The 19448-nt window shown below is 36.7% G+C and overlaps 3 protein-coding genes across 3 annotated transcripts; all 3 read left to right on the top strand.

Moving 5' to 3' along the window:
• The first annotated feature begins 53 nt into the window (after nucleotides 1-53).
• On the top strand, nucleotides 54-4558 carry cyp2ad3 (cytochrome P450, family 2, subfamily AD, polypeptide 3). The gene is made up of 9 exons (XM_084433162.1): nucleotides 54-373; nucleotides 1682-1844; nucleotides 1981-2130; nucleotides 2226-2383; nucleotides 2487-2663; nucleotides 2868-3009; nucleotides 3132-3319; nucleotides 3391-3532; nucleotides 3685-4558. Exons 1-9 carry the CDS (start codon nucleotides 191-193, stop codon nucleotides 3858-3860), a joined length of 1479 nt encoding a protein of 492 aa, XP_084289288.1. The 5' UTR covers nucleotides 54-190; the 3' UTR covers nucleotides 3861-4558.
• Nucleotides 4559-5531: 973 nt separating this feature from the next.
• cyp2ad2 (cytochrome P450, family 2, subfamily AD, polypeptide 2) lies at nucleotides 5532-9591 on the top strand. Its single transcript, XM_084433161.1, has 9 exons — nucleotides 5532-5782; nucleotides 6514-6676; nucleotides 6769-6918; nucleotides 7014-7171; nucleotides 7275-7451; nucleotides 7564-7705; nucleotides 7793-7980; nucleotides 8154-8295; nucleotides 8761-9591. The coding sequence occupies exons 1-9, from the start codon at nucleotides 5600-5602 to the stop codon at nucleotides 8934-8936; spliced, it is 1479 nt and encodes a 492-aa protein (XP_084289287.1). The 5' UTR covers nucleotides 5532-5599; the 3' UTR covers nucleotides 8937-9591.
• Nucleotides 9592-10588: 997 nt separating this feature from the next.
• Nucleotides 10589-19269, top strand: LOC311304768 (uncharacterized protein). The gene is made up of 18 exons (XM_084432004.1): nucleotides 10589-10841; nucleotides 11035-11197; nucleotides 11281-11430; nucleotides 11898-12058; nucleotides 12248-12424; nucleotides 12547-12688; nucleotides 12802-12986; nucleotides 13072-13213; nucleotides 13361-13529; nucleotides 14875-15118; nucleotides 15508-15670; nucleotides 16378-16530; nucleotides 16668-16828; nucleotides 17404-17580; nucleotides 17668-17809; nucleotides 17898-18085; nucleotides 18317-18458; nucleotides 19043-19269. Exons 1-18 carry the CDS (start codon nucleotides 10659-10661, stop codon nucleotides 19216-19218), a joined length of 3018 nt encoding a protein of 1005 aa, XP_084288130.1. The 5' UTR covers nucleotides 10589-10658; the 3' UTR covers nucleotides 19219-19269.
• Nucleotides 19270-19448: the final 179 nt, after the last annotated feature.

Below are 19448 nucleotides of genomic sequence, written 5' to 3'. Positions count from 1 at the left end.
AGGGGCCTGGTGCAGGCAGCGGACGTCCCACCACCAGTTGCACCCTTTCTTTTACTGTCTGTCTATGGTTGCACCGCTTAAACGACGGTCCTGTTTGTAGACTACCATTTGCATTTACAGACATTTGCTACTGACAACTCCAGTGCTTTGATATTCTCTGACAAAGGGAACGTGCCATTTTTTAAACATCATGATCCTGCACTTTATGTATCAGTGCTTTGATTTTAAAAGCTGGATCATATTAAGTTTTGTTTTACTGCTTCTTGCAGATATTATCAAATATAGGAATCCTTCCAGGTTCCCCCCAGGACCCTGGCCTTTACCATTCCTGGGAAATGTCTTCACTGAGATAGATTTTAGGAACATGGATAAGGTAGGAGCAAATTATTTTAAATTAAATGCATAAATGTTTAATTTCATGTATGTCGATTTAGGGATGGGCGATATATATCGATAAAAAAAATATATCGATATATTTTTAAATGCGATATGGAATTAGACCATATATCGCATATATCGATATAGTTCAAATTTGCGCTGTGATCCTTGCTCCTAGCAAGCTGCTGACCCGGAGCTCTCTGCACTGCTCCCCGCGCCCCCGCCCCCGCCCCTGTCCCTCCTTTTCCACGTTGCGTGCGTGTTATGTTATGTTGAGAGGCGAATCATGACTACTTCAGAAAACCCAGCACAATAGGAACTACCAGGCAGTGACATAAGTGTACGCTGAAATAAAGTCTTTCACCTCAGAAAAACGGACTTTCTTGTCCTGTCAGCCGTTATCCTGTAGCCTACTCGTAGCGCACACTCAATTGCACGCGCAAATGCGGCGGCGCGCGCTGCATCGCTTCACTGTATATAAAGTGCAAAAGAAACTACGAGCATGCAACGCCGTTACGTTGTAAATGTAAATTACACGAAATAAAAGTAATGCAGGTATGATTTTCATTCTATTCACCAGGAGCAGTTTCCATGTTTCATTAACAGTTCTTGTTAGTAGGCTATTGTGTATTCACCATGGTAACTGTCGTTTCCATATTAACCCCAAAATGCCACTTTATTTTTCTTTGTGTAATTTTTAATATTTTTAAATGACTGTAGTGGCTCATCATACCAACATTGTATTAACAAATGTTTATAGGCAATATATATATAGGCAAATTATAACACGTTTACACAAAATTTGTTTATATATAGGCTATATATTCAATGTTAAATTTTGATAATCATAATTAATAAATCGCAATTCCAATTCCAAGGGAATAATCGGCAATTATAATTCTTGTCATAATCGTGCAGCCCTAAGGTGAAGAAACCTGATTATTTTTTATTCATTTGATTTTGCAACTGTTCACTGAAATAGCCGGTTTCAGTAAAACTCCTTGTGACATGTCATATTTGGCTTTGACTTTGACTGAACATTTGCTCTCACTTTGCGGAAAAAATATCGGGATATATATCGTATATCGATAATCAGCCTAAATATATTGGGATATGACTTTTGATCCATATCACCCAGCCCTGTGTCGATTGACATTCATTTTAGACAGGATTTCTTTTATATTGCCCTATTTCTTGATTAAAAGAATAGTGGATGTTAGCAAGTTGACTGTACTATAAACAAGTTACTGTATATATATATATATATATAATTATTATTATGATACTTTTTTTTTTTTTTTAGTTAGCTGATGTCTACGGGAAGGTATTCAGTCTAAGAGTGGGCAGTGATAAATTGATAATCGTGTCTGGATATAAAATGGTAAAGGAGGCCCTCATTACTCACATTGACAGTTTCGTTGACCGTCCAAATGTCCCACTGTTTCACAAAACTTTTAAGGGACTTGGTAAGTACACCGATCATTATGACTTTTTTAGCTTAAAAAGGCAACACTGTAAACTTGTCAAAATTCAAAACATTAGTTGCTAATAAACAGTACCTGTTTAGTTATTGAAATTCTTTCATTCATTCATATTATGAAGGTACAATACTGAGTAATGGATACCTGTGGCGGATGCATAGGAAGTTTGCTGTCTCCCATTTGCGGACCTTTGGAGAGGGGAAGAAAAGTCTTGAGCTCAGCATCCAGCAAGAGTGTGTCTACCTCTGTGATGCTTTTAGGGCAGAAAAGGGTATCATCTGAATTCTAAATGAATTTGGAAGAACTTGCCAAATAATTACTTATCCTTATGTATACATATACGTAACTGTGTTTTCTTTCAAATAGCACCTTTCAACCCCATGGTCACCTTAAACAGCGCTGTTTCAAATATCATCTCGTGCTTGATATTTGGACAACGTTTTGATTATCATGATGAACGTTACCAAAGAATTCTGCGTCTTGACACCGAATGCATTCAGTTAGCAGGCTCTCCTAGAGCACAGGTACTGATTCATGACAGCATCCACACTTTAATATTCTCACTTCCTTTGATTAATTATAATTAAAAATATATATTTTCATCACCCACTATATCATCTCTTACAGCTGTATAATGTGTGTCCTCGGCTCTTGGAATATTTACCTGGCCCCCACCAGACTATTTTTTCCAACTATAAGAAGATCACAGACTTCCTGAGAGGAGAGATCATCAAACACAGAGAGGACTGGGACCCTTCAAATCCACGTGACTTTATAGACAGCTACCTGACTGAGATGGAAAAGGTACAGTAACTAAAGTAGGATTTTCTTTTATCATGCTTTTGAAATACTTTGAGTAAAGAGGGTAAATTTGCAAGCATTTGTTTTGATATTGCCATTTGATCAGCCTGAGACACTATTTTAAAAAGAGAGTGCCGTTCCTGTGAAGAACTAATGTGTATGCATATTTTCTTGCACATTTTTTGTGTTGATTCCTACTCTTTCCAGAAAAAGAGTGACCCTGAGGCTGGTTTTAACATAGAAGGGTTATTGGTGACTTGTCTAGACCTAATTGAAGCCGGGACAGAAACCGCAACTACAACATTGCGCTGGGGTCTGCTTTTTATGATCAAGTTCCCAGAAATACAAGGTGAGTGTACTTTTTAATGCGGGAGTAATTAGCTTGGGAATCCATCAGGTCCATAAGCTTTCCATGAATAAGTTTGTCTGAAAACACACAATATACAAGTAACACTTATATTTCTCATTCAGAAAAAGTCCAGGCAGAGATCGACAGGGAGATTGGACAGTCACGTCAACCTTGCTTGGCTGACAGAGTTAATATGCCATACACTGATGCTGTTATCCATGAGATTCAAAGATTTGGGAATGTTGTTCCCCTGGGATTCCCTAAACAAGCTGTTAAAGACACAATACTAGGGGGGCACTTCATTCCTAAGGTATTTATTCTATTCTATTTTGGGGTCTAGTTGTGTCTAGAATAGTAAAGTTTTCATTCTCTCTTTATTAGGGCACCTCTATGACAACAAACCTGTCTTCAGTCCTGCATGATCCAAATGAATGGGAAACCCCAGACACCTTTAACCCAGGACACTTCCTGGATGAAAATGGCCAGTTTCGGAAGAGAGATGCCTTCATGGCATTTTCAGCAGGTAATATTTTGTAAACACACCACCTGATATGACTTCTCAAAAAGTGATATGCTTGTATTTAGTCCTTTTCATTGACTTCGGGTCAATATTATTTATTTTTTGCCCCTGCTACATTATGAATTTTAACTTCAGCTCATGACATTTGCTTACAGGTAAGAGAGCGTGTTTGGGAGAGCAACTGGCTCGTCTGGAGCTCTTCTTATACTTCACCTCTCTGCTGCAGCAATTCTCCATCTCCAAATGTCCAGGAGAGGAACCCAGTTTGGAGGGCGAGATATGGTTCACATATGCTCCTGCTCCCTTCCGCATTTGTGTGTCCTCACGTTAGAGTGTATAATGTTTCTTATATGTCTAATGTTTTTTTTTTCTACTTTTTTACCATTATATCTGTTTCAATGCATTGATAAATAGAAAGCAATGTATCAAATAATACTCTATTTTTATATTTGCATTATGACTTGGGGACAAGTTCGGTTTTTGAGTGTTTTCCCAACCTGATTATTTTCCAAGCACAGCCTACATATGCTATAATTTGAACAAGAAACAACGAAGCATGTGTACAAGTATCTATTATCATGTAATATCTACTCACTTGCATGATAATTATGTAAATGCTACATACTCAAGAAAAATTGTTTCTTCAGAGAAGAATTTTAACACAAGTATATATTGAATACAAAAAAAAAAAAAAAAAAAAAAACACACACACAAAAAAATGTAGACACCTGTATCTACCAACATGTAAGTTATTCTTTGTTACTAACGGTTACTGAGATATTACTGATGTAATATTTGATCAATATATTCACAATGTTTTAATGCTAATAGCTATTTGTTCTGATGTAGCCTACAGTAATCAACATTTGAAATGGATCAAAACCTTTCATCAAAGTTATGCATGAATTTTGAACAATACCCGTCCTTGTGTTATCTGTTTTTGGACTTTTTTGATCCACTTCAAATGTTGACTACTTTATAAATGTAGATCAACATATCTATCTTGTATTAATAAAAATATTATCGACACCTGTGTCAATTATTTAGTGTTATTTTGATGTGTATATATAGGCCTATATATATATATATATATATATATATATATAATTTTTTTCTATATTTTGTTTTATATATATATATATATAACAAAAATATAGACAAAAATAATTAAAATGACAAAAAAACACAAAACAAATCATAAAACTTTTACTAAAAATGTATTAAAAACATAAGATGTCAAAATGAATGGTTTAATTTTCCCAATGGATCCCTGTATAATTTTATACAAGCCTGTGGCAACATTCAATGCACTATTAAATACTATTGTCCTACGTTATAATGCATTATTTTGTAAAAAAAAAAAAAAAAAAAAAACCTTGAGTATGGCTAACTAAGCATCGGGCGTATGTCTAAAAATGGACATCCTGTCACTGTCACACAATCATTTATTTATCGTCTGACTGACTCTGGTGGCCAACTAACATTACTATTTCTAATTATATAATGACCAAATACAACGATTTGGACAGCCCCAAGCAGCACACGAAGCAGGCATTTTTCTCAATTCCCGTTATGAGAGTTATGGGAAAGTTGCCCTACGCAATATGGCAGCGCCGTTGACATACGATCCAGCGGGCAATAGGGCGTCTATGTATTTATTACGTCTAAGTGCAGAACAGATAGACATAAGAATGCACATGCATGTGACCAGATTCAGGTTAATAATTTTTCAAGAATTGATTGAACTCTGCAATGAACTTGTGATGACTGTACATACTAAAATGTACCAAATATGAAAGAGTGGGAAAAGATAAAGAATAGCCAAATTATATTACTATGCATGCTGCAGAAAAAAAACATTTACATATAAGGTTATATATATATGTGTGTGTGTGTTCATAGGGGTCTCATTGTCTGTCCTTCCTGGAACCTGGAGTGATCCCTTCAGATGTTGTGTAATATCCCTCTACTCCTCCCCTCCAGTGTTTACATTTCCCAGTCCTGTATAAGTACTTTACAGACCACAGATCTCAAACAAGACAAAGGGAACCTATCATTTCCCCTAACACCATGTTCTTACAAATCTTATTTGACATCTTTGATTTTAAAAGCTGGATCATTTTATTTTTTGTATTTCTGCTCATTGCTGATATTATCAAAAATAAGAATCCTTCCAATTTCCCCCCAGGACCATGGCCTCTGCCATTCCTGGGAACTGTCTTCACTAAGATGGATTTTAGGACCATGCATAAGGTAGTAACTAAATTCATAAGTTTTTAATTTGCATGTCTGTCAATTTACATTTGTTTTTAGGAATGATTTAATTTATGTTCTTGTTTATGTACTTATAACATGTTTTGACTATGTTAATGTTCCTGGGGTCGTATTCACAAAAAATCTTAAGGCTAAAAGCAGCTCCTAACTTTTTTCCCCAAAAGTTTTTCAAAAGGAGGTTAAGCTAGACCATGGTCTTGCAATTCTCAGATCTTCTGAGACATTAAACACTCTTCCAAGCTCTCAGCAGTGACCTCTATTGATGGGCATGACTCTTGCGAAAAAAACAATACTTTTAAACTGGAAATCTTCAGACTCTCCATGTTTCAAAGCTTGGTTGGGTGAACTGTTTCATGTCATACAACTGGAGAGGTTACGTTCCTTGGAGTCCAAATTTCATCGCCAATTCCAAACCATATGGCAGCCCTTTGTGGATTTCCTCAAGTCTGAATAGTGTATTGTTATTGTTCTCACTGTAATAATTCACTGTATCTGTGATTATGCTTTGTTTATGTTAGCTCTTTAGGACTCAAAGCATTCACCTAAATCTGTGAAAAGTTAGGAGTCAAGAGGACTCCTACGTCACTAAGACCAAATCACAAACAATCCTAAAATGGCTGTTGCCCCTGCAAGCCGTCCAAAGACACTGCACCATTGAGGCAATAGGTGATAGAGCTTATGATTCTTTTATTTTATTTTTTGAATTTCAGATGGCTGATGTCTACGGGAAGGTGTTCAGTCTAAGAGTGGGCAGTGATAAAATGATAATCGTGTCTGGATATAAAATGGTAAAGGAGGCCCTCATTACTCAGATTGACAGTTTCGTTGACCGTCCAAATGTCCCACTGTTTCAAAAAACTTATAAGGGAATTGGTAAGTAAACTGACTATAATGCTTAAAATTAAACCAATTTTTATTCTCAAATGGAGTTGGTGATTTCTTAATGATAATCAAACTTTATGTAGGTTTAACAATGAGTAATGGATACCTGTGGCGGATGCATAGGAAGTTTGCTGCCTTCCATTTGCGGACTTTCGGAGAGGGAAAGAGAGACCTGGAGCTTAGCATCCAGCAAGAGTGTGTCTACCTTTGTGATGCTTTTAGGGCAGAAAAAGGTAGACTAAATGTTATCATCGGGAGAATTTTTGTTCATTGGGGCAAAGAAAACAATTTGCCAGTTTGATAAAGATTCATGCTTTCTCCCAAACAGGACCTTTCAACCCTATGGCCACCTTACACGGTGCTGTCTCAAATATCGTTGCTTGTTTGACATTTGGACAACGCTTTGAATATCATGATGACTATTACCAAAGAATTCTGCGTCTTGACAATGAATGTGTTCAGTTAGCAGGCACTTTTAGAGCACAGGTACTGATTCATGACAGCATCAGACACTACTTTAATATTCTAACTTCCTAGTTAATTATAATGAAAAAAATCTATTTTCATCACCCACTATATCATCTTACAGCTGTATAATGTGTGTCCTCGGCTCTTGGAATATTTACCTGGCCCCCACCAGCAGATGTTCTCCAACTATAAGATCATCACAGACTTCCTGAGAGGAGAGATCATCAAACACAGAGAGGACTGGGACCCTTTAAATCCACGTGACTTTATAGACAACTACCTGGTGGAGATGGAAAAGGTAACTAAAGTGGGATTTTTTTTTATTAAAGTTTGAACCCCCCCCCCCCCCCCCCCCCCCCCCCCCCCCCCCTTTTGAATAATTCAATACTCTACCTCCCTCCCCCCTCAAGAAAAAGAGTGATCCTGAGGCTGGTTTTAACATGGAAGGGTTGGTGGTATCTTGCCTAGATGTGATTGAGGCTGGGACAGAGACCTCTGCTACTACATTACGCTGGGGTCTACTTTTTATGATCAAATTTCCAGAAATACAGGGTTAGTGTGGTTTCAGTTTTTATTTACTGGTTACAGAATATTGCACATAAATGTCCCCACTAGGACTAACTTGTATTTCCCATTCAGAAAAAGTCCAGGCAGAGATCGACAGGGAGATTGGACAGTCACGTCAACCTTGCTTGGCTGACAGAGTTAATATGCCATACACTGATGCTGTTATCCATGAGATTCAAAGATTCGGGGATATTGTTCCACTGGGATTCCCTAAACTAGTTGCTAAAGACACAACATTAGGGGGGTACTTCATTCCTAAGGTATTTATTCTATTCTATTCTATTCTATTCTATTCTATTCTTGATTGAAATATAGATATAGGTATTTTAATAGAAAATAATCGAATGTTGGAATAAAATTCTTAAGACAACCAGTCATTGTTTCTGTACTGGATGCTGCATAAATGCAATAGTTTTCATTCTCTCTTTATTAGGGCACCTCTATGACAACAAACCTGTCTTCAGTCCTGCATGATCCAAATGAATGGGAAACCCCAGACACCTTTAACCCAGGACACTTCCTGGATGAAAATGGCCAGTTTCGGAAGAGAGATGCCTTCATGGCATTTTCAGCAGGTAATATTTTGTAAACACACCACCTGATATGACTTCTCAAAAAGTGATATGCTTGTATTTATTTTTTTAATATGGTATTAAATACACAAGAGCAAGACAAGCACACAACACACTAATTAAACTTGATGTACAAGTCGAATTGGTCAGTTGTTTTTGTTTGACGTTACAACGCTACATGTGAGAGAGGACGTTTAGGATGAACTGATTCATTAGGATGAATGTTCAAGTCTTACAGTGGTACATACAGTGAGAGTTGAGCAATTGTCAGACATTAAAACAGTATTTGGGCTTATTGTTATAATTGTATACTCATCAAAGCTTGTTGCTGGAAAAGCTACAGTAACAGTCACGCTAGTGACCATAGTGAAAAAAGTCCTAGGTTAGTAGCGATGCCATACTTCTAGTTCGTTTTTTTTTCTTGTCAATGCTACAATATGAAGTGTAATTTTGCCGTATTGCTTACAGGTAAGAGAGTGTGTTTGGGAGAGCAGCTGGCTCGTAATGTGATCTTCCTGTTCTTCGCCTCCCTGCTGCAGCAATTCACCATCTCCAAATGTCCAGGAGAGGAACCCAGTTTGGAGGGCGAGATATGGTTCACATATGCTCCTGCTCCCTTCCGCATCTGTGTGTCCTCACGTTAGAACAAAACAAAGTAATTAAAATCAGACACAAAGCATGTTTTCTGATATGTGTTTCTGGCTGAACATCAACTGTAACTACACCACAAGTTATAGTTTATGTTACCATAATCTTCTCATTTTTCAAAATGCAATGTCATTATAATCTATAATAATTTACAAGAGCAAAAAAAAAAAAAAAAAAAAAAAAAAAGAGCTAGAATTCCTGTAGAGCAAACAGTAGAGCATGACACTAGCAATGTATGAACTGATAAAGTGTATAAACCTTAAGTGCTTAGCCGTCTTTAGAATTTTGTGTTTGCACTTTTTTGCGGTAGCTCTGTATATTTTTCTATGGCATCGCTGTCGAAGTAAATTTGCTTGTTGAAGAGTTGGCGAAAGTTATCATCAGCATTGTGATGTTTGAAGCGGATGCATAACAAATGTCAGTAGACGGGGAGATTTTAAAATTGAGTAGTTCATTCATAAATCTGAAAGATCTTTCCTCTTTAATCGCTTTAGATAAAAGCATCTGCCAAATACATAAATGTCAACTGTTGTATTGCAGACTTGTTTTTTTATGTATGAATGTTCATGTATCCATACGTGTGTTAATGCACTTTGTAAATGATTTACTGAAGTGCTATTTGTCGTGGAAATAAATTACACCTGAGTTGAAGGTTTGTCACATATCTCTGTTTCATACAAAAAGATATAGATGAATAGAATTGTTGCACACAAAAAAATATTATTTTAGTTACTTTAACTATAACTCAGTGAAGGAAGGTTTCAGTCACAGACTCATTACTAAACAACAGCTGAAGTATTACATAACATCAGACCCATGAGAGGCCTCTTCCTCTTGAACCCTGAAACATTTTGCGTGTACAGACTGCACATGGGAGGGACAAACTCTCTTTTAGATTCAGTGTGTGTGCTTGTTTATTTAGGTTGGATAAATGTGCCTCTCTAGTGTGCAGGAGGTCCACATTCTTTTGTCCCATTTTGATGGGTTTGTTTGTTCAATCAACTGAATTGAATGGATTTTATTCATTTTATGCAATGTTAAAAAAAGTGTGAGAAGTAAAGTTTATATTTAAAAACCTCTTAGATTTTGAAAATGGAGCAGCACATATTAGGCCTACAGTACATCTCACAACGTTTCTGCAGAGAATAAGAGGGAAAGAGCAAAACAAGGGTGTCTTATTACCTCTCCCAACCCTCTCGACTACTTAATCGTTCAGAAACAAAGGCTCTATGCAAGTACTCATGGGCATTCATAATGGTACATTACACATATTATGTTTTTGTAATTTTATGTACATGTGCTATTATGCATCAAGAACCATTCTAACTAAAACACTTTAACACAGTACCGATTGCACAGATGTTCATATCTGCTGTCAGCATGCATGTGTGGCTAATCTCTTCAGTTCAACTGTAATTCAGTCATTATTCATGACTTGTTCCTGGTAAAGATTCTTTTGGAACGTATACAGTTCATACAGAGGTTGGATTGGGGGTGTGTTATTGTTGGAAACTATAGTGTAAACTTAGGCATTCATTACATAACATAGTTGCATAATGGCTCCCAAACTGTTCGTATGCTCCCTTGCTGCTGAGTGAGACCCACATTTTTTTCATCAGATAAAAAGTGCATGTGACCTCTCTCTCACACAGCCTGTTCACAACAGTCCGGCTGAAATAAGTTTACTTCAGAAGAGTTTGCTGTCCAAGGACTCAGCCATGATTTTATACTCCTTATACGAGAGCCTGGATTTTAAAAGCTGCTTGTTTCTGATTTGTTTAATGCTGTTGTTTATAGATTTGATCAGAAATAAAAATCCAGCAAATTTTCCACCAGGACCCTGGCCACTACCCATCTTAGGAAATGTCTTTACTGATGTCAACTATAAAACTGTGGACCAGGTGAGGCACTCTTGAATTAAGAGTATAATCAAATAACATTTAGGTTTAATATATAATAAATGTAGCCTAATATATAAATAGTTAAACTATATTTAACTATATTATTTAAAAAAAATCATGTAAATACAGATTGCCATGACATTTGTATTTTCACATGTGCTACTTGTTTATAGTAATCCAATTACTTTTCCAGCTGATTGAGAAGTATGGGAACATCTTCAGCCTCAGAAATGGATATGATAAAACAGTGTATGTGTCTGGGTTTAAAATGGTTCAGGAGGTTTTGATCACTCAAGGGGAAAACTTCATCGACCGCCCTATTTCACCTTTATTTGACACACTTTATGAAGGCAGAGGTAGGTGTATGCATCCTATGTATACTATACTCAGTAATAACATTACCAATAAGCAGACCAATGGGGTTGTTTTTTTGAGAAAGGGATCTCCTTTAACAATGGCTACTCATGGAGGAAGCAACAGCAGTTTGCCATGAGTCACCTGAAAAACTTTGGAGAGGGGAGGAAGACTCTAGAAGAACATATTCAACGAGAGTGTTACTTCCTTTGTGGAGCCTTTAAAGAAGAGCAGGGTAAGTGCCCATATACACTCTTAAATATAAAGGTAATTTATTGGCATCCACGGCTTCATGAAGAACCTTTAACATCCATGGAATTTTTCCATTGCACAAAAGATGGAAAAAGGTTCTTTAGACTGTTAAAATGTTTTTTTTTTTACGCTAAGAAAAACATGGTTCTTCTAATAACTGTTCACTTAAAGGTTCTTTGGGGAATCTTAAATGATTCTTCTATGGCATCACTGTAAACCCCCCTTCTGGAACCTTTATTTTTAATATGTAGAATAACAGTTTTCATGGCAAATAGAGTTGCACTGACATGCATTTCATTTATTAAGAACAAAAATGAGCTCAGGTGAGACTTTCAAACCATGGGCCTTGCATATGAAAGCGAACTTTTACAGAAGTTTTCTGTAGTGTCTTATACTAAAATATTCAATAAATATGTGTCATTCTATCAATGTCTTTACTCTGACACACAGGCTGCCCTTTTGACCCCCTGGTTAAAATAAACAATGCAGTGGCCAATGTTATCGGTAACCTGGTGTTCGGCCATCGATACGAGTATGATGATGTTGATTTCCAGAAGCGTCTACAAATGAGTGCAGAGTCAGTGTTTCTTACAGGATCTGTGTGGAACCAGGTAGAGTCTGTTGAAAATACAGCTTATCTATATAAAAAAAAATACTGTATGCATTTAAAAGCATGTTAAAACACTCATATTTAGGGAAATATTTTGTTAAAATATAGGGGTACAAAACATCAAAGCTTAAAATACAATTTCACCATGGAAATTACTCATCATTTTAACAAGATGTCATGTTTTCTTTAGCTGTATGATGCCTTCCCAGGTATAATGAAGTGGTTGCCAGGACCTCATCAGACAATAATCTCAAACTATCAGGAGTTATCAAACTTCCTGAAAGAAAAGGTCGAGCAACACAGACCAGACTGGGACAGCGACAATCCTAGAGATTATATTGATACCTACCTGACAGAAACCGAGAAGGTAAAAACATAAGAGTTCTGCAATAACGGGTGATGTAGGCTACCCAAGTATGTCCTTGAATCAATTTCATTACTAAGCAAATTACTGCTTATTCATGTTCTTGTGCTTCATTTGTGCCATAGAGGAAGAATGACAGCGAGGCAGGGTTTAATATTGGCAGTCTGGTGTGGAGCATGGTGGACTTGTTTGAGGGTGGAACTGAAACAACAACCAACACACTCCGATGGGTTCTGCTGTTCCTGATCAAGTACCCTGACATTCAAAGTACAATAATATTATATTCTTAACATGAACAGTAATAAAGGACAGAAACAGCCTTGCTACTTAATGTGCACTGTTGTTTCTCAACAATGTTCTTAAAATGTTTCCTTAACAAGAGAAGGTTAGAGGAGAGATCGAGCAGGTGATTGGCTCCCGTCCACCTACTATGTCCGATAAGGCAAACATGCCTTACACCAACGCTTTCATTCATGAGGTTCTCAGGAAAGCAAACCTTGTGCCTCTTAATATGTCTAGAATGGCAAGAAAGGACACAACCCTTGGTGGCTACTTGATACCAAAGGTAAAAGCAGATTACTGTGTTATTTTTAATGTTTAAATATTTATATACTATATAATTTTTTCTTTTCTTTCTGTGCTGAATTAAGGGGACTGTGGTGATCACTAATCTGACATCAGTGCTGTATGACAAACATGAATGGGAAACACCAGACGCCTTTAAACCTGGACACTTTCTAGACTCCGAGGGCCAGTTCTGCAGGAGAAAAGCCTTTTTTGCCTTCTCAGCAGGTATGGTTAATCTATTGCTTATTTCTGCTGTATCGCAACTGTCTGTTAAAACATATTTTTGGACAGCAAAAACTGTAACAAGCCTGTAAAAAGTGTAATTCAGACAAGTAACCTTAGTGCATTAGTTCAACTGTGATACATTGACAGGCAAAAGGCAGTGTCCAGGAGAGTACCTAGCACACATGGAGCTGTTCATCATCCTCACCATCCTCCTTCAGACCTTCAGTTTCAGCCCTCCTTCTGGCGAGGAGCCCAGTCTGGAGAGCCAGGTGGGCTTCACACAAGCACCTCTGCCATACAAGCTCTGCGCTCACACGAAATGAAGGAGTGGGGACGGAGTGTTTGCAGTATGGCAACTTATCTGCAAGAAATCTCACCCACAGCTTCCTTTTATTTACACTCTGGGACTTTTACATGTATAAACTAATGAATGTACAAGGTCATTTAAAGTATAGTATGATGCCTAACACCAATTATAATCTGCATAAACGCAAGAAATGTGCTCCGGCCTTAAAACTTACCTCATGGAAAGAATTTGTTCTGACTGAAAACAGCCACATTTGGTAAAATCTTTAATTTACGCATTATTTTTTTCCTCTCCTACAGCAACTCTAATGTATACATTTTAAATCAATATGAATATGTGCTTGCCATCCTTCTCATTACTTATGCATGTCATTTTAAAATTGTAAAAAAATAAAAAAATAATGAATACTTGTATTCAGAAAGGATGCATTAAATTGATTATAAGTAACAATAAAGGCATTTAAAATGGTTCATGAGAAAATGTCACTGTTTACAAAAAATATAAAGGAGCAGAAAGTTATAATATATTAATATTGTTATACACAATGTTATAAGATAAAAAAAATTTTTAACACACACACACACACACACACACACACACTTGTGATAAAAAATCTGATAAAACATTTACAACGGTAGTGCTTCCTGACTCATTATCATTTTATTCCTTATTATATTTAGCTTACCCTGACTACCTGTATTGAAGAACTGAGGCGGTGTGTATCTTTGTGATTTTGCTATACTTTTATCTTCTTCATGTAACCTTTGCCTGAGTGACCCTTAGTGTACTTTATTGATTGATTTACAAGCAATAAAACATTAATTAAATCTATGGAAAGTGCTGAGTCATTGGGCTTATCAGGTTATACTGATAGCGGTTTCTGAAAACCTTTATACATTATGAGTATCTGTAAAATAAAGTGCAATGACCATGAGCTCCTAAATTTACTGTCAAAACCTTCATGTGTTTTACACTGACAACTTGTGTCCCCTCTTTACACTGGATAAACAAAAAGAGCAAATAGCACTGGATGAATGTGGGTGTGGGGAGGACTCAATCATTATGGCAAAAGTCAACCCGGTTAAAAATGAATCTGCATGGCATACACTCAAATAGTCCACCTCATTGCTATTCTCACTCATGTTGCAGATAATAACTCAATCTAAAGAAGACTTCTCATTAAAACGTATGACCATATTAGCCGACATACATTTGACATTCACACATCTCTCGCACAACAGGTGCGGTCTAATCCATCAAGATATTGTGTAACTTTGAGTCCGCTCTTTGTTCAAAACATTACAGCTATTGAGCCAAATGTGAGGGGAGTGACTGGCTAAACACATGGACAAAGACTGCCTGTTCATCATATTCTGCTAACCTCACATTTTACTTCTTTGCCTGTCATGGCGTTAACTGCAGTTCTCGAGTATCTTGATTTTAAGGGACTATTGCTTTTCGTAGTGGCTTTTCTTTTGGTGGCAGACTACCTGAAGAACAGAAACCCACCGAATTACCCACCAAGCCCTTTCTCTCTTCCACTCCTAGGAAACGTCTTCAACGTTGACTCCAAAGAGCCACATATATATCTGACAAAGGTGAGCAGACAATATTGCCTTCTGGGTTGATAGCACAGAAAACGTGTTTTATTATATTTAGAAAAGCATTAACAAATTGTTTACTGATATGGACTATGGTCTGTAGAGATTATTTGATAGTGGATATCACGCTTACTGATATAAGCAATAATTCATATTTGATAAGAAAATATAAAAATGAACCCATGCAAACAAGCCTCACCAACATAACAAAACTCAAATTAACTGTAAATAAAAGGTGTAATTCTATAGTCCTATAACACTGATTAATATGGTTCATGTCTTGTAGCCCATGCTTAGTTTGCTGAAAAACAACTTTAATGAACCAAATGATTTGCATTAGTTCCAGTCAAATGCCTCAAGCTTCTGAAACATTGTTTTCCTCACAGCTAGGCCATGCCTACAACAATATCTTCAGTCTGCGATTAGGAAGAGACAAAGTGGTCTTCATTACTGGTTATAAAATGGTGAAGGAGGCCCTGGTGACTCAAGCTGAAAACTTTGTGGACCGGCCCGACAGTCCAGTGCTAGAACGAGTCTATTCGGGCAGTGGTAGGTTAAATGGTTGTGACGTATCACAAGAGTTCAGGAAAAAGCATTGTTGATTGTTATATTGGACAACTCTTGTTGTTGTCTTGCTGTCATTCAAGACAGAAAGACAGACGGAATGTTTTCAATCCCACTATAAAAAAAATAAAAAAGTGACATTCCTTAAAATTGTGACCATTTTGTAATAAATGTCCCCCCTAAATTGTAGGGTTGCCTGCATTCATTAAGCTCAACCACTCAACCCAGGTTTCAAAAATTGTCTTTAATTTATAGGAAATAAAAGCTTCACAATAACTAAAACCCAACATATGGTCCCGAACTAGCTAGCTCCTAAATTTGCACCCCTGTAACCCATTCTAGTGTAATTATCTATAATTTGATAATTCTGTCTATTTAATTTAGATGTTTTTCAATGTTTATTTATATAATTAAAATAAGTATTTTCTGCCAGTTTCTAAAAATGTCCCAAAACTTCGTAATAGGGTAGAAAAAAAAATGCTCATAAAGTCTCACACAAAATGAATAAAAAACAACACAGCCTAAACAATATTTAGACTGACCCCTAGGGTTGACAATCAATATTTTCTGAATTTCACATTCCTACTTTCACTGATCATTTGTTGTTAAAAAAAAGAAAAAAAGAAGTGGTTTAGGCCCTATTTTGTACCCTATGGAATATAATTAAATGCTGATTATTCGCGTCCCTACAGCGGGACTCTTCTTCAGTAATGGCGAGATGTGGAAGAAGCAACGACGTTTTGCTCTGTCAACGCTGAGGAACTTTGGTTTGGGAAAGAAAACAATGGAGCTGGCCATCTGCGAGGAGAGCCGCTTCCTGCTGGACGAGATGGACAGACAGAAAGGTACACAATACCAATGCATGCATACGAATGTAAATATAAAGGAATAAAGGAAGGTATACTATGGCGAGTACAAGTTTGCATATCAGCATCTGTTCAAGGTAAATAATGAGAACTCATTTCATTTTTGTTATTCTCAGGAGCTGCCTTTGACCCAACAATCCTGTTCAACAATGCCGTTTCCAATATCATCTGCCAAATGGTGTTCGGTCAGAGATTTGATTATACTGACCACCAGTTCAGGACAATGCTAAAATATATTTCTAAAAGCATTCAATTAGAGGGCTCCATTTGGGGGCAGGTAAATGAATCATTTTTCTTTCTGATGATTGACCTTTAAATGGAAGCTTGTTTCTCGCGATTTTGACTTTATTTCTCACAATTCCGAATTTATATCTCACAATTTTGACTTTTTTCATGCAATTTCGAGTTTAGATATAAATTCTATGGAGGCCCTAAAGGGACATGGTGATGGAAAAAATATGAGATGGGAGGGAGTCTTTTGGGAGGTTTTGGGAGGTTTTGCGAGCGAATGCAAAGTTTCTAATGAAAAAGCAAAACTTTCCATCACTATATCCCTTTAAGGGCTCAGTAAAATTTTGAATTGCATGTAAAGTCAGCATAAAATAATTCAGAATTGTGAGTTATAAACTCAGAGTTGCGAGTCAGAATTTTGATTTAAACTTTATATCTCGCGTTTACTTCTCGCAATTTTAAATTTAATTTAGCTATACTTTGCTAAAGATTAGAAAAAGGACAAATTTTAGGATAAAGTGTCCAAGAAGGCCCTAAAAACCAACAAAATTGCCTTTGATAAATATATCCATCCACAGCACTAGTACAGACCCATGATAAAACATTTTTTCTTTCTTTCAGCTCTATGAAGCATTTCCAGGCATTATGAAGCACCTTCCAGGGAAGCACAATGACATGTTCAGTAACTACAAATTATTACATGCCTTCGTAAGGGAGTTTGTTATCAAACACAAGGCCGAACTAGACCCCTCAGAGCCTCGGGACTACATCGACAGCTTCCTCATAGAGATGATGGAGGTATGACAGGATGACTACAAGCCTGTTTAACTTAAATGTATTTGTATGAATACAGCAACTTATTTTACTTCTTCCATCACTGACCAGAAGCCACATGAAACAGCAGACGGTTTTGATGAACAGAACATCGTTCCATGTGTTCTAGACCTGTTTCTGGCCGGGACTGAAACCACATCCACCACATTATGTTGGGGTCTCATATACCTCATCACTTACCCAGAAGTACAAGGTAAAAAAAAAAATCCATTCTTTAAACAATCTATTCATACAAGTAATAATACATACGGAACTGACATTTGAGTATATGGTATTTGTAGAAAAAGTCCAAGAGGAGATAGACAGAGTGATTGGACACTCACGGGAGCCTAGTATAGCCGATAAGGCCAACATGCCCTTCACTGAAGCTGTCATCCATGAGATTCAGAGATTTGGAGATGTTATACCAATGAATGGCTTACGAGTGGCTGGTAAAGACACAGCCCTTGGAGAGTGCTTCATCCCAAAGGTGAGAGATATTTTATTCAGCTAACATTAAAGTCATGCATATCTTCTTTTTGAAAATATTATAATATCATTATAATAAATAATATCATTATATAATATCATTATAATAACAATTATAAAGTTATTATAATATAACATCTATCACACAGAGTTTGTTTCGCTTTGAAATGCCAATTTTTTTCATTTGTCAAAACATGAAGTCCGACTCTTTCCGATTCATCGTTTCAACCAGGGTACAGCAATTTTACCCATACTGCACTCTGTTCTCTTTGATGAGAATGAATGGGAGACACCCTACGAGTTCAATCCTGGGCACTTTTTAGACAAAGAGGGCAAGTTTGTGAGGCGGGATGCGTTCATGCCCTTTTCTGCAGGTAAAGTGAGAGAAGAAACACACACAGAAAAAGGACTTCACTAGGAATCATTCACAATACTGTTCAAAAGTTTGGGCTCAGAAAGATTTTTTTAAAGGACATAAGAGCAATTATTTCTATTTTTTATTTGCTGACATTATTCAGCAAGGATGCATTAAATTCATGATATCAAATTTCAAATTAATGCTGTTCTTTCTATTCTACTTTCTATTCATCAAACAATCCTAAAAAAAAAATAACACTGAAGGATCATGTGACTGAAGACTGGAGTAATGAAAATTCAGCTTTCATCAGTGCCGTCACAGGAATAAATTACATTTTAAAATATATTCAAATAGAAAACAGGTATTTTATATTCCAATAATTTTTCACAATGTTACTGTTTTACTGTATTTTGAGCAAATAAATGTAGACATGGTGAGCATAAGAAACATTTAAAAAATATTTACGAATCTTTCAGACCCCAAACTTTTGAACAGTAGCCTAGTGCAAATGAAAGTCAAACCGACAGTCTGCGCATTAACTTATTTGAATGAATGCTAATTTACATTAACGTCTCCCCACTCTGTCTCTATCTCTCACAGGAAAGAGGGTCTGTTTGGGGGAGCAGCTCGCTAGACTGGAAATCTTCTTATTCTTTGTCAGTCTGTTCCGAAAATTTCGATTTTCAGCCGCCGAGGGTGAGAAACTCGACCTCGATGGAGTGATAGGAGTAGCACGCACCCCGCACCCCTTCAAGATCCATGCAACGGCACGCTGAACAAATCATAATCACTTCGGGAATACTATTATACAAATCAATAAACAATATATTATAAACAATTATATTATAAATGTTTCACTTAACATTTAAATCTTTGCGAAAACAAATCTGAAGGTTATGGCCCTTTTTGCTAACTCGCTTACATGCAAAAGTTCAGCCGTTCTTGTTTGTTTATGGTGTGACTGTGTGAGAGATAAAACGGCTCTAGCTCCCATTTATGAAACATG

This window comes from Rutilus rutilus (assembly GCF_951802725.1).
Source record: "Rutilus rutilus genome assembly, chromosome: 15".
Classification (NCBI taxonomy): domain Eukaryota; kingdom Metazoa; phylum Chordata; class Actinopteri; order Cypriniformes; family Leuciscidae; genus Rutilus; species Rutilus rutilus.
This window is presented reverse-complemented; position numbering and strand designations above follow the sequence as displayed.

Excerpts from the sequence above, each read along its gene's own strand:
- cyp2ad3 (XM_084433162.1), top strand. The coding sequence starts at position 191 with ATGATCCTGCACTTTATGTATCAGTGCTTTGATTTTAAAAGCTGGATC. Across the intron at positions 1,845-1,980 it reads CAAAACTTTTAAGGGACTTG|GTACAATACTGAGTAATGGA; the intron begins GTAAGTACACCG and ends CATATTATGAAG. Across the intron at positions 2,664-2,867 it reads ACCTGACTGAGATGGAAAAG|AAAAAGAGTGACCCTGAGGC; the intron begins GTACAGTAACTA and ends TACTCTTTCCAG.
- cyp2ad2 (XM_084433161.1), top strand. The coding sequence starts at position 5,600 with ATGTTCTTACAAATCTTATTTGACATCTTTGATTTTAAAAGCTGGATC. Across the intron at positions 6,677-6,768 it reads AAAAACTTATAAGGGAATTG|GTTTAACAATGAGTAATGGA; the intron begins GTAAGTAAACTG and ends AACTTTATGTAG. Across the intron at positions 7,452-7,563 it reads ACCTGGTGGAGATGGAAAAG|AAAAAGAGTGATCCTGAGGC; the intron begins GTAACTAAAGTG and ends TCCCCCCTCAAG.
- LOC311304768 (XM_084432004.1), top strand. The coding sequence starts at position 10,659 with ATGATTTTATACTCCTTATACGAGAGCCTGGATTTTAAAAGCTGCTTG. Across the intron at positions 15,119-15,507 it reads CACATATATATCTGACAAAG|CTAGGCCATGCCTACAACAA; the intron begins GTGAGCAGACAA and ends TTTTCCTCACAG. Across the intron at positions 18,086-18,316 it reads GAGAGTGCTTCATCCCAAAG|GGTACAGCAATTTTACCCAT; the intron begins GTGAGAGATATT and ends CGTTTCAACCAG.